Source organism: Ostrea edulis, chromosome 1 (genome assembly GCF_947568905.1).
Source record: "Ostrea edulis chromosome 1, xbOstEdul1.1, whole genome shotgun sequence".
Classification (NCBI taxonomy): domain Eukaryota; kingdom Metazoa; phylum Mollusca; class Bivalvia; order Ostreida; family Ostreidae; genus Ostrea; species Ostrea edulis.
Window position 1 is genome coordinate 108,697,226 of NC_079164.1, and position 15,764 is coordinate 108,712,989.

The 15,764-nt window shown below is 33.8% G+C and overlaps 1 protein-coding gene across 6 annotated transcripts in view; it reads left to right on the forward strand.

The window, feature by feature from the left end:
• Positions 1 to 15,764, forward strand: part of LOC125665982 (fatty acid 2-hydroxylase-like) — a 38,720-nt gene that overhangs the window by 6,987 nt on the left and 15,969 nt on the right. For 4 of the 6 annotated variants that reach the window (XR_007366441.2, XR_007366440.2, XR_007366439.2 and 1 more), the window contains exons 2-6: positions 3,964 to 4,104; positions 5,884 to 6,136; positions 9,841 to 9,882; positions 12,580 to 12,591; positions 15,112 to 15,278. Coding sequence is in view for 3 of the 6 variants with exons in the window: in XM_048899024.2 (XP_048754981.2) it covers positions 3,964 to 4,104; positions 5,884 to 6,136; positions 9,841 to 9,882; positions 12,580 to 12,591; positions 15,112 to 15,278 (615 nt within the window). In the remaining 3 variants the exon portion in view is untranslated. The remainder of the gene's footprint in view (positions 1 to 3,963; positions 4,105 to 5,883; positions 6,137 to 9,840; positions 9,883 to 12,579; positions 12,592 to 15,111; positions 15,279 to 15,764) is intronic. The other 2 variants (XM_048899033.2, XM_048899040.2) reach the window with 2 other exon arrangements.

Genomic DNA, 15,764 nt, shown 5'->3' on the forward strand with positions numbered 1-15,764 from the left:
GATCCATAAAAGTACTAAAATATGTTGAAAGAATGTCATCAATGATCTATATATGTACTTTGAAACTGTCATATGATGAAAAAAAAATGTGGTCAGGCCATTTTTTAGAATATTTTTGTTAGTAACTTGGAAAACTATGTTTCTCTACTTGATTAAATGCACGTACATATTTGGAGTTCAAGTTTGTTCAATTTTCTCAGGTATCATGCACGGTGCGCATGGATACACTGTAAAGGACTTCGGGTGTGTGGGTCCCTTTACATCCTTGTTAAATTTGAAATACGTACCGCCTGTCCCAGAAAACATTCTCAAATCCTAAATTTTAAACAGAGCCTTAATATTTCAAATTACAAATACCAGATATGATCGGTGTACTGAATGGTAGAAAAAGATATCTATATTCTTTTATATTTGTAAATGAGCATTAAATGCTAGGCACTACATGGACAAGTTCATTGTTGATTAGAGGGGTTGAAGATTAAGGGTAGTAAATAACTGAATATGTAAATTCACCAGAACTAATGTCAACTGCACAAAATTAGTGAAAATAAATCAATAGTAAGTTTTTAAAAAATAGCTAAATTATTTTGATATACAATATATACAGTAATTATTTTATTTTTTTTCATAATATTTGAAAAAGTTCAACATCCAGGCGTACATCCGTACTTTATGATATTAACAGAAAATGCTGCATGGCTAACCTCGAAGTAATCGCAAGTTCACAACCTTTCTTTGTCGTAAGTCTTGCGGGAAATTTGATAATATTGTTGGAAATTAATATAGATTTATTTCGCTTTCAGCTGAAGTTGTTGATATGATTTGATGTCATATAGTCTGTCAACTTCATGTGTATCCCAGTTATTGATCCTTTTTTTCAATTTCAGTATTACATGTACACCAGCAATTCCTGTTAATTCTCTCTGATTTGGGGGTAAATCTGTAATATGCTGTTCAAGCAAAGCTACCCTTTAGTACAGAATATAGCACTATGATAATTGTGAATCATTTGAAGTCATTGCTATACTGTCAGACTAATGTCTTCTCCTTAGTGACATATTAAGTGCAGTGAGACCATCGTGAATATTTTATTACTATAGTTTATGGCAGGTTTTATGTGTACATGTTCCCTGTCGGTTTTTGTGTGTCTATTGTACGCATACTTAGTTGCAATTCTTTATAGCTTATTTATATTAATAAGAATATCAATTACAAAATAAATTGCATATTTAATACTTTGATATTAAATCAAAAGACACCGTAAATAAGTTTTCTGTGTTGCTTCAGATCATTCCTCGGAGCTGTAATCCTTCCCATGAGCCCCTCATGATCGAAACATCTGTATTCTGATGATACTCATACACGTAAATCATAAAGTAGTCAAGCAGTCTAAAATGTGTTGCAAATTCCATCCTCAGATTAAATCTGTTTCATGATCCTGGGGTCAGGCAATAAAACAAAATTCAAACTCAAGATTCAACACTATGTTTACATTGGATTCCCACATTTTCTACCCATTCTTATAGACATGTGGTTAATATTGTTCTTCTGTAACATACATTGGACTTAACATGGTTTAATTCATGTATCTGTGAACTTTTTTCAGAAATTCGTCCTTCTGATAAAAAGAAATGTCTGAGAAAGTGTTTACCTGCTACTTTTTTCTCATTTAATTTCATTTGTGTTGAAGATTTCAACCTGTAAACAACAAACCAAACTCTCACTTACCTTGGCCTAGCATGATTTTTCTGGTAACAGGGTCTCGGGTGGATACAGTAAATGGTTGTTTACTGCAGTAAATTGTGTAAATTTATAGGAATATCCTGAGGCCATTTTCTCATAATTGATGGTTCTTTTGAAGTGTTGATGGAATTTCTGTAGTGCTAGGCTAAAACAATGTGTTACTAATTGAAGAATGAAGAAAATACCTAGGTAAAAAAAGAAAGTACACTATCTAGCTTAGAGGAAACATTGCTGTCTTTATGAAGTTAATTCGTGACATATAGCAATTTGCATCCCATTAACCTGACCATGATGAATGACCTAGAAATTCTTACAAAACACACTTAGTGACTGTGGAATGTTGCCATGACATTCACTTGAATTGATTTTCATGTACTAAATATGATATTGGTTTCAGGCAATTAATACTAATGAAAAATGCAATGAGAACCTGTAATTCCACAATTAACGTACGGAAGCTAAATGTGAATAATTAATATTGACCTCTTTATGTGAATTAGGAATTTAAATTTCACATGGATTTATTGTAAATGTACAGTGTTGCTACCATATATTAAACCACACAGTCGTGTACATATTTTTGATGTACTATCATACTTTATTAAACCTCACAATGTATGTACATACATTAAATGTACTATTGTACAGGTTACAGAATGGTGTTGCATACATCAATAACTCTGGGTTTGTACTCAATCAGATTGTATCACAGCTAGATCATGTGATTTTTGTCATTGACTGGGATCCACCATTTCTCCACTCTGTAGAGTCAGCATTCAGATTTCTGTTATAAAACCGATCCAGAGTCGCTATTACAAGGCTAGACTTTTCTAGGCAGATAGTGATATTTTATGTATGAATTAATAAAGTGTAATTAGGACCACAAAACATATGCCAGCATATCACCCAATCCATAAATTTGTAAGGTCTGGTCCTATCGATTTAGTTATCTGTCTTTTACAATAGATTTAAAAAAAAAAAAAATAATTCAGCACATGCATGTCTGTTCATCTGGACTTTAAATGTACAGCACACAGCAGAGTTCAGGACACGGACAATAATCAAGCTTACATAAACACAGGGAGTTCTGTTCTGTGTGAAAATGGTTCGACCAGCAGCACGGTTCGATCAGCTTCATTTCCCATCATATGGTTACCAGGATCTATACCCTGTATACAAGAGTGTCAATATATTTCATATGTTGATATTATTAGGGCAGGTGCCCTATAGTAATCACCCTGTCTGTCTGTCAGTCATCCATAAACTTTTAACATTTTCAACTTCTTCTCTAGAACCACAGGGTTAATAAGTCATATTGATATGCATGCAAGCATAGACTACAAGTGGTTCAATTCAGATTTGTTTACATCAGGGGCCCCAGGGGTAGGGTGAGCTCACACTAGGAGATCAATGTTTTATATGGGAAAATACAGGAAAGTAATCAAATTAATCAAAATAAATTCTTTCGAAGAGGAGGTAGACCACACTAAATCAAAATGCAAATTATGTTCCCAAGTTAAGTGGATTCAATTTTTTTTTATGCCCCTGCGACTATAGCTGAGGGGGGGGGGTATTGTTTTTGTCCTGTCTATCTGAATTTCATAACTGTTGATTGGTGATAAGGCTCTCATGTTTCATATGTGTATTCCTTTTGTGACTGGTTTTGTTTTACCTTTGGGTTTTGACATACTTTTAAGAAAACATTACTTATTCAATATTTTCTGAAATATTTAAATTTGAGCTTTCATATTTTGTATATAGATTTCTTATGACAAGACTTTTCATTTCATACTATGATCTTTGACCTTGTGACCTTGACCTTCTCCAGAACAGCAAGATCATATGATAGTCATTTTGGTATTGAGACATCCCCATGTTGTGTGAATTCAATTGAAGTTATTTATGTTGTGACCATTTTGGGCCACACTACTGGTTTAAAATTTTTCATGGGAATAAAAATACTAATAGTACATGTAATTACAACAGTGCCATGATGACTCAGGTGAGTGTTGTGGCCAAGGGGCCTCTTGTTTGAACATTTGACCAAATGTTGCCAATAATCTTCAGAACTGTATAATATTTCTCATTTGAAGATAAACTTTTCAAAATTCTACATTTATTAGTCTGTTTTAGATAGTAAGGTGGAGGATATGTTTATATATATAGATGTGACATATATTTCCATTAAGTATTGATTAACATGTTTAATTTCTGCGGCAGAAAAATGGAGAACTGAGACACAGAAATGGAACAGTGAAAAGCATAAATGGAAAAACAAATGGGATCGCTAATGGTGTTTGTCATAGCAATGGAGCCGTCCACTCTAATGGTCACAGTGTACAGCATGACAACTCCAACCCAGTGAGTATAACTGCTCTTAATGAATTCTGTGAAACAAAGAGGGAGGGTACATGCATCTGACATTTTATGTGAAAATAACTCCTAAGATATTATTCTGTTTTCATTTGTAACTGTAGTGATTCATAAATGTTCTAATAATTGAAGTATTAGAGCTGAAATGATAAAATCACAAGTCCTCAAAAGCAGGATCTGATAATTGTTGTAAGTGACAAGGAAGGAAATGGAGATTTTTGCCTGTACACATCAGCTGCTGATATACAGATGTAAATGATAGTGCAAATGATACCTGTAAAATTAATGCACAAATCAAAAGAGGATGTTTCTCTCATATAGTGCATGTTTGAAATCTTCACCTTAATCATTACTTATTGATCCATTGTAAATGAATCCTTTTTGATAAGGTATGTGTAATAGCATTGATCACCCATCTGTTGTATCAAGATTCTACAACATCGAAAGGGACAATAAGTTTTTAGTTTGCTCTCTGCAAGGGCTGAAACAATTCACCGAAATATCGATACTTTTCAATATAAACGCTCGATTCAATGTTCGATTCATTGCCTTGATTTTCGGTTTGATACGTTTAATACAAACGGGTAAAATACATCAGTCTCGGCCTGTACATATCATTTCTACCTGCATGATGGACAAAATAGCATCGAAAAATGTTCAAACTGTTGTTTGCCTTGAGGTTGACGAAAATAATAATGACTTATTATCAGTTTTAAGCTACAGCGAACAGGCATCTCACTGTTTGGCAGTTTTACTATTAAAATTATGATTTTGAATCTTGATAATTAATTTTTTTCTTTAATGTTATTATTGATTTCTTCTGTAAATTGTATTGTATTGAAAGTATTGAATCGTGGCATAAGTATTGCAATATGTATTGTATCGTGAAGGGGGCGTATCGTTTCAGCCCTATAGACTTTCATCGAGGGTTTTGGCCAACTCTATGGTCTTAAGAAACCTCTGTTATCTACAAGTTTCTATTATCCCTGCAATATTCGGTTAAAGCCCAGAAAGAATTCCTGGCAATAGTTACAATATTCCTAAAAGTTTTGGTATCTCAATCTGAAACATGTTAAAATATTTCTACAAACTCTTAACAAATATACTATAATTGTTCCAAATAGTGTTTATGGACATTGGACAGATAGGTAAAGTGGTTCCATTCTTTTTCCCCCAGAAACTTCATTTACAGGGGTTTTAAAACGATGTTATATGTTTGATTTTCTTAGAATATTGTTAAAAAATATATTTTAGTTGGTTTTCAGATGATGAATACATTTTGTGTGAATATTTATCATCAAATTTTGTACACTAACATATTTTGCATGCAAGTTATATCCTTGACACTTGGAATTACACCTTTCTTATAAACATTTTGTCATTGTAAAACTGTCACCTTATCTGTAAATACGCTGTTGATGTTGGCTCGTTTGGAAATAAGGAATAGCGAAGTGAGTTAGTATGTTTTTGGGTTATCACATAACTTAGTGCTGATCAACATTATGAACTGTGAAGCAGTTTGGAAATTCAATCCTTAGAATTCCATTTTTTCACCTGACAAACACACTTTAAGAGTAATTTTAAACAAAAACATCAAGGGTGACGGATGTTACAATATGCTCTAAGTAGGAAGTTATGTTATTGAAAATTAAAATGTGTTGCTCAGCTAATGAAATGGCATGTTACAAACTGAATGTTATTAGATCGAGTTTCAGTATCGAGAGTTGTTATCAGTAAATGTGTGATTTTGTTGTTAATCTCTTGTAGGATGATCCGATTGACTGGAATGAGCCAATTCTATTCCAAGTTCCTAAGTTAGGTGACCGTTATTTTGAATGGGTCCATCGGCCCACAGATGGTCATCTCCGGCTCATGAAGTCGGAGGTCTGCGAGTTCTTTTCGCAGTGCCCGTGGTATGTGGTGCCATTAGTGTGGATTCCGATAGTTCTATTGATGTTGTATACCTCCTACACAAACCTACAAGAGGAGCCATGTTCCTTTGCAGTCTCTATCACTAAAGGTAGTGTATTCAGTCAAGAGGACTTGGTGTTTACTATTTTGTCTTGGGCTTTTGCAAAATTGAGGACATTTTGAAATTCTCCTGTCTATTAGTCTGTCAGAAGAACTTGACTTGGATCATAACAAACAATTTCATTTTTGAGGTTTTATATTCAGCTTATATATTCCATGTAAAAAAGCACCAGGTGGCACTTTCCAAATATTTGAATTTGTCTGTCACAGTGTATTGTCAAAGGGACCGTTATATATGGATGTTGTCACATATTTAGTACACATCTTTCACTCTGAATGAAATGTGAACATGCATAGCTAGCTTTTGGCTATCAAATAATAAACTATTGAATACAGATAAAGTATAATAACATGAGCATTGTGTTATAAAAACATCAATACCCCCTAATCATTGGATCAGCAATGAATTTAAATTCGATAATTCACTTAAATTCACGATTAACACTAGTGTTTAATGTAGGAATCGTTCTCATTACGTATACATGTTGTGCCTTTAACCATAAGGAAGCCTCAGACAAAATGCTAAAATACACAAATCATAAGCTATAAATAACACTGTATAGGAGTGCAATGAAAGTTTAGAGAAAGAATTAGCGGTCAGTGAAAAGGTGGAGAGGTTTCATTAAGTAGTAGCTCACAGCACATGCATTCTCTCATGTAGGTGAACTGCCAGGTATTTATTCCATTGTCTTATTGAAGGATTACCTTTGCATAAAACTTCTTGATAACTTTAATCACTATTAAAAGTCTGTTACATAGCCTGCTGGCCAAAAAAAAAAAAATGTTTGTTTAATTCATTTACAGGGCAGCACTACCCAGCATGTGAACTAGATCTGATATGATCATGTTTATAAATAAAATCAATATTTATTGTATAAAGACAGCATACCATTTTTGAACCACATTAATGTTTTGAGCACTTTAATGAAGTACCAGCTAATCAAGTGATGCCTCTTACAACACATTTATCACAGAGTTTGGTATGATATGCGTTTTATGATACCACATGTATTGACATTTTGTTAGAGATATAGAATATCAAGAACTGTTATGCAATAAATATTCTGAATTCTCTAGCACTTTTAGGGGAAATGACAATCTATTATCCATGCCTTTGTTTATATCATCTGAAACGGATTAACATGTAGTACAATTCTGTGTCATTGTAAGCGAAATTCTCACCCATATATTCAAATACAATTAATCAAGAAATCAAAATGATAGAACATGTCTGAAACTCTGAAAGCATTATTTTGCATCATTGAGTGCTGTACTATGTGTAAATAACACACAAGTATACCATATCATATGCTATATGTACTTTAACAGACTCGACCACAACTACATTTGGTGGTTAATAAATATGTATGCGTACGCACTAGAGCCTTTTATTCTTTTTATTGTTCTCTTCATCTTAATACCTGAGCTGAATGTTCAAGTGAGCTTTTCTAATGAAAGTCCGAACATTTGTCAGGTGTTTGCATTTTCAACTTTTTTTTGAGAGCCACAGGGCCAATTTCAACTGCAAGCAAAGAGTAATGTGTCCCTTCCAAGGGCAATGCCACAGAAATAGTAATAAACTAGGGTGAGGAGTATAAAGAATATTTTTCTCAAGAAAAATCAAAACATGTGGTGTAGAGCAGAAGATTCAGGTTCCTTTAAATAGTGACCTCCGGGTCTGTGGCAGATCGAATAGGGGGTTAAAGTTGAACTTCGTGCATGTAGGGAAAATCTTCAAAAAGCTTGTTCTCAAGAAGCACACTGTTACCATTTTTGGGAAGTTATGTATAGTGTAGATTTTCAGCTATGATATGATACTCAGCTATCAATATTAAGAAAAATTCAAACAGACTTCAGGTCAGACTTCTCTGTAGATGTTATTAACAAATTAATGACTGTCAAACAAAATCAAACAGTTGTAGATGTTCGACATATGAGCCAACGGAAATTTTGTCTGAGGTAAAGAAAACTGTTAAGAAAGACAATGGTCAACCTTAAGTAAATTTTGTTGAAATGCAATGAATGCCAAGCATTTAGATGTCGTATTCAATATGTATCAAAACACCAAAAATATGTTAGTTGTGAAGTGACTTTACACAAAATCTTCCTTGCACACATTTTCAAAGGTTGTCAGGTAAGGATGTATACAGGAAAAGTCTTTATTTAAAAAGCTTTCTGTCAAGAACCACAAGGGTACAATTTATCAATAGATGTGAAAGCATATTCATTTAGTGTAGTTTCAGTTTGTTCATATCTTGGCTCCATGACCATAAACTGGGAATAGACTTAATTTGTATACATTTGGCTCGTTAGAATTGCACAAATACTTTACTGACATTTTGAATCATATTGTGATATCCTTTCCACAGCCATAGTGTAAAAATGCATAATGACCAAAAGCAGGGTTGGTGACCCCCTGCGCTGGGCCCCAGGGGAGAATATCATAACATACATAACAATAGTATGGAAGGGAAAGTTGCATTCTATCATTCATTAAAATTACAAAGGCCTGCTTATATTCTGTCCAATGTTATAGATCCTTAAGTACACGACAAGCAGAGGAGTTCGTGAAAGCATTTTTCCAGATTTTCATACCTTTCAAACGTGGACCAGTATAGGTTCTGCTTAATAGGCACACACACAATCCAGGCGTCAAAAGAAAGAAAAATTTTAAAAGGTGACAAAAGAAAGGGAAAGACAAAAGGTGAAAAAAAGAAAGGAAAGAAAAGTCTTTCACACACACATTTTGATGGAGTGACCGCTAGCTGCGCCGTGACCTTTGGACACTGGAAGACCGATCTCGATGCTCATTCTGTAGGATATCAAACATACTTTTCCTTGATGCAGAGTGTATATTGATACATTGGTTCATATTTTTCTTCTCCTCACCCCCTCTCAGCGGAACATTCTTCAAACTCTTAGGCTATCAAAAGGATATGATCTCATCATGAATTTTCTCAACTTGAAAATGTTAATTAATATCATATGGATTAGATCAATTTTAAAATTTGACTATTCTCAGTTTAGGGTCATGAAACCAGATCACAAGGTTTAAAATTTTACAAAGGAATATATTGGAATTTTTTAAAGGGTTTTTCTCAAGAACTACAAAGGTAGAATTTGTCAAATTAATTTACAGGCATCCTCGTGTCATATAGATTGGAGTTTGTTCACCCCATGACCCCTAAGGACAGAATGAAGGTGCAGTGGGGAATTGGTTTTTTATGGGAAGACGAAACGTGGAGTGATGTGGCCTTTGGGCCTCTCGTTGTTTTTCCTCTGCTGTTATTGTTAACACATACATGAACCTGACTCTCCACAAGTGCCTGGTTAAAACACATTGCGCTAAATGATACTAATTTTCATGGAGAAATATTATGAGCCTATATAAAAACTTCAACTGTTTATGGATTATTTTAGATAAGTATCTTGAAATTTAAAAGTATTTAGAGTTTTAATTTGTTCTGGAGATCTTAATTTTAAATAACTAGAATAAATAAATGGAGGAACGCATTCAAATGCTCTCTTTAAGAAATTGAGAGATACTGCAGATTCAAATGACATAGGAATAAATCAAAATGTCAATTAGATATTGAACGGGAGGTTTCTCCATCTTTGATTGCCAAAAGATGCTGGGAAATTTGTTACCAAACCTTGATACATGTATTTCAGTACAACTCCCTCTATTTATAGGCATCGAGCTGATCTTGAAGGCGTTTGGAAATACTGTTGATGGTATATGTCATGACCACAATTGCTATTTATTATTTTAGTTTGGTTTATCTCGGGTCTTCTGTTTGTATGCTCTCATCTTTTTCTTGACTTATAATGAATTTTACAAAAATCTGATACAGCTGATGCTATGAAATGATTATATAATTATTACACAATCTTATAGGATGCATGAAGTTTAGATTTTGCTTCTGAGAAGTTAAAGTTTGGGCCCAGTTGCACAAAAGTTAGATTAAGTTTAACTTATAGTTAAGTTCTGTTAACACTATATATATATGTAAGAGTTAATGGCAAGTTAACTGTCAGTAATTTAACTTTGTACAGTTTGATCCTGTTCAACAACAGTAAAGACATGTTAGTATTCAGCTTTTCCTATTTACATGAGATTATCTGGGGTACAGCACTTGGGTTCTCTGCTATTGAAATACAGATATTTAGTTGTTGGGTGCCTCAGTAACACATATTCAAATAAATTGGAAATCTCATGTGATTTCTTGCATGTTTCTGTGTAAAACACAATCTCATGTGATTTCTTACATGTTTCTGTGTAAAATACAATCTCATGTGATTTCTTACATGTTTCTGTGTAAAACACAATCTCATGTGATTTCTTACATGTTTCTGTGTAAAACACAATCTCATGTGATTTATTACATGTTTCTGTGTAAAATACAATCTCATGTGATTTCTTACATGTTTCTGTGTAAAACACAATCTCATGTGATTTCTTGCATGTTTCTGTGTAAAATACAACTGTATACTTTGAAATGGACTCCACATATTTTCAGCGGGAGATTGTTTTTATTATTTTCTTTCTTTGATTTCAATGATTAATGGTTGCTTAGGGGCGAGATCAAAATTTTAATGCCTCACAAAAAACTAAATTAACAAAGTTTTCACCAAGACCCCCCCCCCCCCCCCCTAAAACTAAATATGATAAATGTTGAAACTAATATATTATTGATTAACAAGTAAAAACATACAAGTATAAATAACACCCTGTATGCCTTTTCTACTGTTTATTCACAAATAAGTGCACTTCACATTAAATCTATTAAATGTTCATTAAATGTAATATTATTAAGTGGTTTTTAACAGTCACTTGTCTTTTTTCCTTTTCCACTAAAGTGTAATTGATGTCGGATGACAGAAACTTGCTGGTGTTTTTATCCCCCCTCCCCCTAACTATTTAGATTTTTATCTGACATTGATCTTTTGATCTCGCCCCTTAATATATCTATGATATAAGTGATACATCTGTTGAAGAATGCAACAGAATTTATGTCATAGAATATTATAAGGACATTTTTCATTCTAAAGAAAACGGACATAAATATTTTTTTATCAGCATTTGATAGGTTCCCCCATGAAATTGATTCTAATGACAATGTTAATCCATCGTATTTCAAAGTTTGATGTTGTCCTTTAAAATTATAACTCGCTATCAAATCTACCTCACATACTTCATATATGTATAATTTATTAGTATATTTATTTATATATATGGTTTTTTTTTTGTAAAGGTCAAGGACATTTAGTACATTTTACCATATTTAAGGGAAAAGTTTCCTATTTCCACAGGTTTTGAACAGGTATTCATCATAAATTGCTCAAATATTAAAGTAACAGGCATATGTCTTTCAGACAAAGGCCACTCTAGGGTAGTTTGTACTGGTCAAGGTCACTCAGGACATATACCTTTTACATAAAAAAAGCAGTTATTTCAACAATATTTTAACAGTTATTGATATTTTGGACCAAGGTCTCAAGGTCATTTTGTAACAACCATTAAGAGTTTTCAGACAAGGCTAGGTCATTTAAGGGCATTTTGTAAAGGTCAACCTCACTTCAACTTCACTCAACATATACTGGGGTACCATATATATGGGGAAAAAAATTCACTTCAACAATATTTCAACACTTATTGATCATTATATAAGTCATTCATCATATGAAGTAGTTCATTGGTTCTAAGGTGCAGTTTAAGGAGCATCCATCAGTTTAACTGATATTCTTGTTTTTAAAGAAATTGTTACACCCATATCAGTTTGTATATGTATACACACACATACTTATTAGGTTTGTTACTGACTGTCTACAGTCAGGTGAAACAGAGCCTTCTATGAGAAAGAAATACAAGTAGAAAGATGTTTTGGTTGCCATGTTGCTGTCTAAATTTTGCTACTCACCATTTAAGATGGCAATCATGTGACATGTTTTATCCAATGATGGAACATTATTTATGAGTTATTTCAAAGATCCAAAAATTAGCAATGTTTTATGAATACCTGTCATTCTTAGAGTGTCTGCTGGGCAAGAACATTTTTCATTAAATGCTTTTACGAGTCTCTCCTTATATTTGTGTAGATAATTTAAACGATATTTTATTATTTATAATACATAAAAGGATTGGACAATAGGCGTTGCCTATATAAGCCCTCTCCATATTTGTGTAGATAACAATTTGCATAATGTGTATATGATTTCCATGATAATTTTGTTCAAGTAAATATTGTGAAAGTTATTATTTCCATCCTCATTGAGAAAAATGAAGCTACAAGTATGAATCTTCAACTCTTAGTGCCTGTAACCATTTATTGTAAATAATTCATTTTATATACACAAACTGATTTGTGGAGAGGAAATTAGCCCTTCCAATGAATTGCATAAGTTGATTAAGCCATTTTCTTTCCTTTGCAGACTACAATTTAAGTAAGTATGCCATAATGCCTGACCCTCACCAAGGTTTATTGTCTGCATGCTCTACCTGGCGTCCGTCACTGATTACATTATATGGTGGATGGTTACTGTACATATTGCATGCTTCCCCTTACTTTCATATGCAAATGGCTTGCTTTAAGTAATTGCGAGGCAGCCAGGCTGCTTCTTCCTATGCTGATGACAAGCTGCTGTAGGACATGGCATTATTGTAAAAATTGATCTTTTGGTAGAATTATGTTGTCATCTGTATGAGAAGCTTTTTGTGTTGTGAATGAGAGTCCATTGGGCTATTATTGAACATATGGAATTGCTTCCCGCGAGTTCGGGAAAATAAAGTAGCTTAATTTTGTAAATAACTAACATTGGAAACTGTCTAATCAGGACGGGCTTAGTACAATTGTACCGAAAAGGGCAATAGGTTCAGATCCTGAACACGTACAGGATGTATCTTATAATGATATTTAAAACTGCAGATGCTGACAAACTTTTATTGATTGCTGAATATATGAATGTAGAATCATTTTATGCTGATTTCAAGGACTTGAGTATGGGTGTTGGGTATGAGGTTTTTGTGCAGTTTTTGGTGTTCTCATTATCTGCCATTTTATCAAGAGGCATGGTTTGGAAAGAAGTCACAATGCTTAACTGAGTCAATGGATGTGGAAGTTTCTGTCTATATATATGTCTGGAATATACACACAATTTGATAGTTTAATTGGTAATTGTTTTCACAATCATTATTAGATATCCTGGACTGATAATGTCTTACTTCTCATCAGGGGTGCAATCTCTGAAAACTGTCACTAAATATTCAAGTTCATGTGTTTGGAAAGTCCTTTAACAGTTTAGAAACTTGCCCAGGAAATTATGTGAATAGTGAGATCATAAATCTTTTAGGTATGCAGTGTGTCTATGACAGTAAAATAAATCTCAAGTCATTTTAAAGCTGTCAACTTGCACACAATCAACAAGCTGTGCATGTTTGTCATCCCTTCCAGCAGAGTTGATGTGGTATATACCTGTATATATTTTCTCCTTTATATGTACACTCATTCTTATATTCATTTAGATAAAATGTAAAGGTCAAGGTCACTTGAATTTTTCGTGTTCTCATTCATTATCACTTCCAGAAATCCTCTATTTAAGGAGGTTTGTCACACTTTGTGGAAGCCCTTGTTTGTTGTTTGGGGGGGGGGGGGGGGGGGCAGTTCCCATATGCATATATAACAGTTACACTGATTCTAATTTTGGAATTAAAGCAATTATGAACGATTTTAGGTATTTTCTTTGCGAGTTTGCACCCATCAAAGAAAAGCTTAGTTGCAAAAAGAAATTGATGGGTATTAGATGGCTATAGTACATGTACATTGTGATCATTTCATACTTTTGATAATTGCAATATTTGAACCAAGCATTATCAAGATAAAGAATGTGTAACATGAATTTGGCCACTAATTTGCACACATTTAACTTTTAGCTTGCCGGGACAATGTCCAGATAACGTTTGTAATGACTCCAGCATTGTCACAGTTCAAGAGAAAACTTTAACCTTGCCTGTATCTTTTAAACCAAAGGGGGGTTGGGGTTAGAACTTTGATATTTCACATGTAGATTCCTCATGACCAGGCCTTTCATTTGGTACCAAGACTTGTGACCTTTACCGTGGACATTGACCAACTTTTCAAAAACTTTAACCTTGGCTATATCTTTTGAACGAAGGGGGATAAAATAAGGGCACTAAGTGGAACCATGGGTCCCGGCGAGCTACATCATATTCCAACAGCTCATTTTAAAAACATTTTTATCTCTCAATTTGGTTGATGTGTTTCTATTTCCTCAACGTGAATATTGCATTTGTGATGCACTTTGATTTGCGACAAAATTTGCGTAACTGTTAACACCTCACTTGTAGTGCATGTAGTTTATATTATTGTCGTTTAATATGTTAACATTTATAATAAACAGCAGCAGAAGATGTCAATGTTTATTGTAATGTGTAGATCAATATTTTTGCACAAATAATAGAACTATTATGATGAAAAGAATGGACTGTAAAGACCGTTTATACTGACACGCTACTGATACACAGTGCTTCAGTATGTAGATCCCTGTATTTGCTGTTGCACAGGGAGTTTTGAAAACTCGCAACTATACAAGAAATTTTTCTTCTGGATGGCCCCTTCCCTTGCTTAAACAAAATGTAATTATGTATGTCATAATCTTTCTTCTCTAGCTGGGTTTATGATTGAATGATGAAAATATTAAACCAATCCCTCTGATGCCTTCTGAAATGAATTTATACATGTAAATACGTTTTTAATTTTTGTAAGCCACACTAGATGAACAGTTAATTGGAATGACAGACAAATGAATACAATTTACAGCAGTCTTGTTGCAAACAAATGTATGGGACAAGCTTATCTGGACTATGACCTTGAGTCTTGAATGAAGGTCATAGTATGGATACATGTATATATTTGCTCAGTTAATTCAGTATATATTTTGATGCAGGCATTCCAGTGTCAGCCTACCACATGCCTTTACTATTTGTGATTGGCTTTTTGTTGTGGACATTAGACGAGTATGTGATTCATCGGTGGCTGTTCCATCTATGCCCTCCCTCCAACTTCCCGGTGATTGTTATACTCCACTTCCTGTTTCATGGCCAACATCACAAGGTAAACACAAGAGTTTTTGTTTTTTGAAAAACACAAAGTTGAAGGAATTTAAAAAAAAAACATGGTAATGACCCATAAAAGGAAAATGTTTTCCGTATTACATTTTCATTTGAGAATTTTTTTTTACAACAGACTAAATGAAGTATATTTACATGATTATGAATTGGATTTCCGTTGGTTTTTGTTAGGTTTTGAAACACTCACTTGATTTCTTCTGAGATTCCAGATTCTGAAAGGGTGATACCTAACTAGTTTTTCAACATACCCTCTTCCCCCACCTCCACCCCCCCCCCCCCCCCCCCCCCCCCCAAAAAAAAACCAACCAAAAAAAACCATGTAAAGTAAACAATTTTGTAACAAAAATCAACTTTGATTACAGATTTTAGCTCACCTGAGCTGAAAACTCTTAGTGAGCTTTTCTGATTACCTATCGCCTCCCCCCTCATTAGGTGATTATCTCATCTGTGTGATGACCTGTTGGGTAAA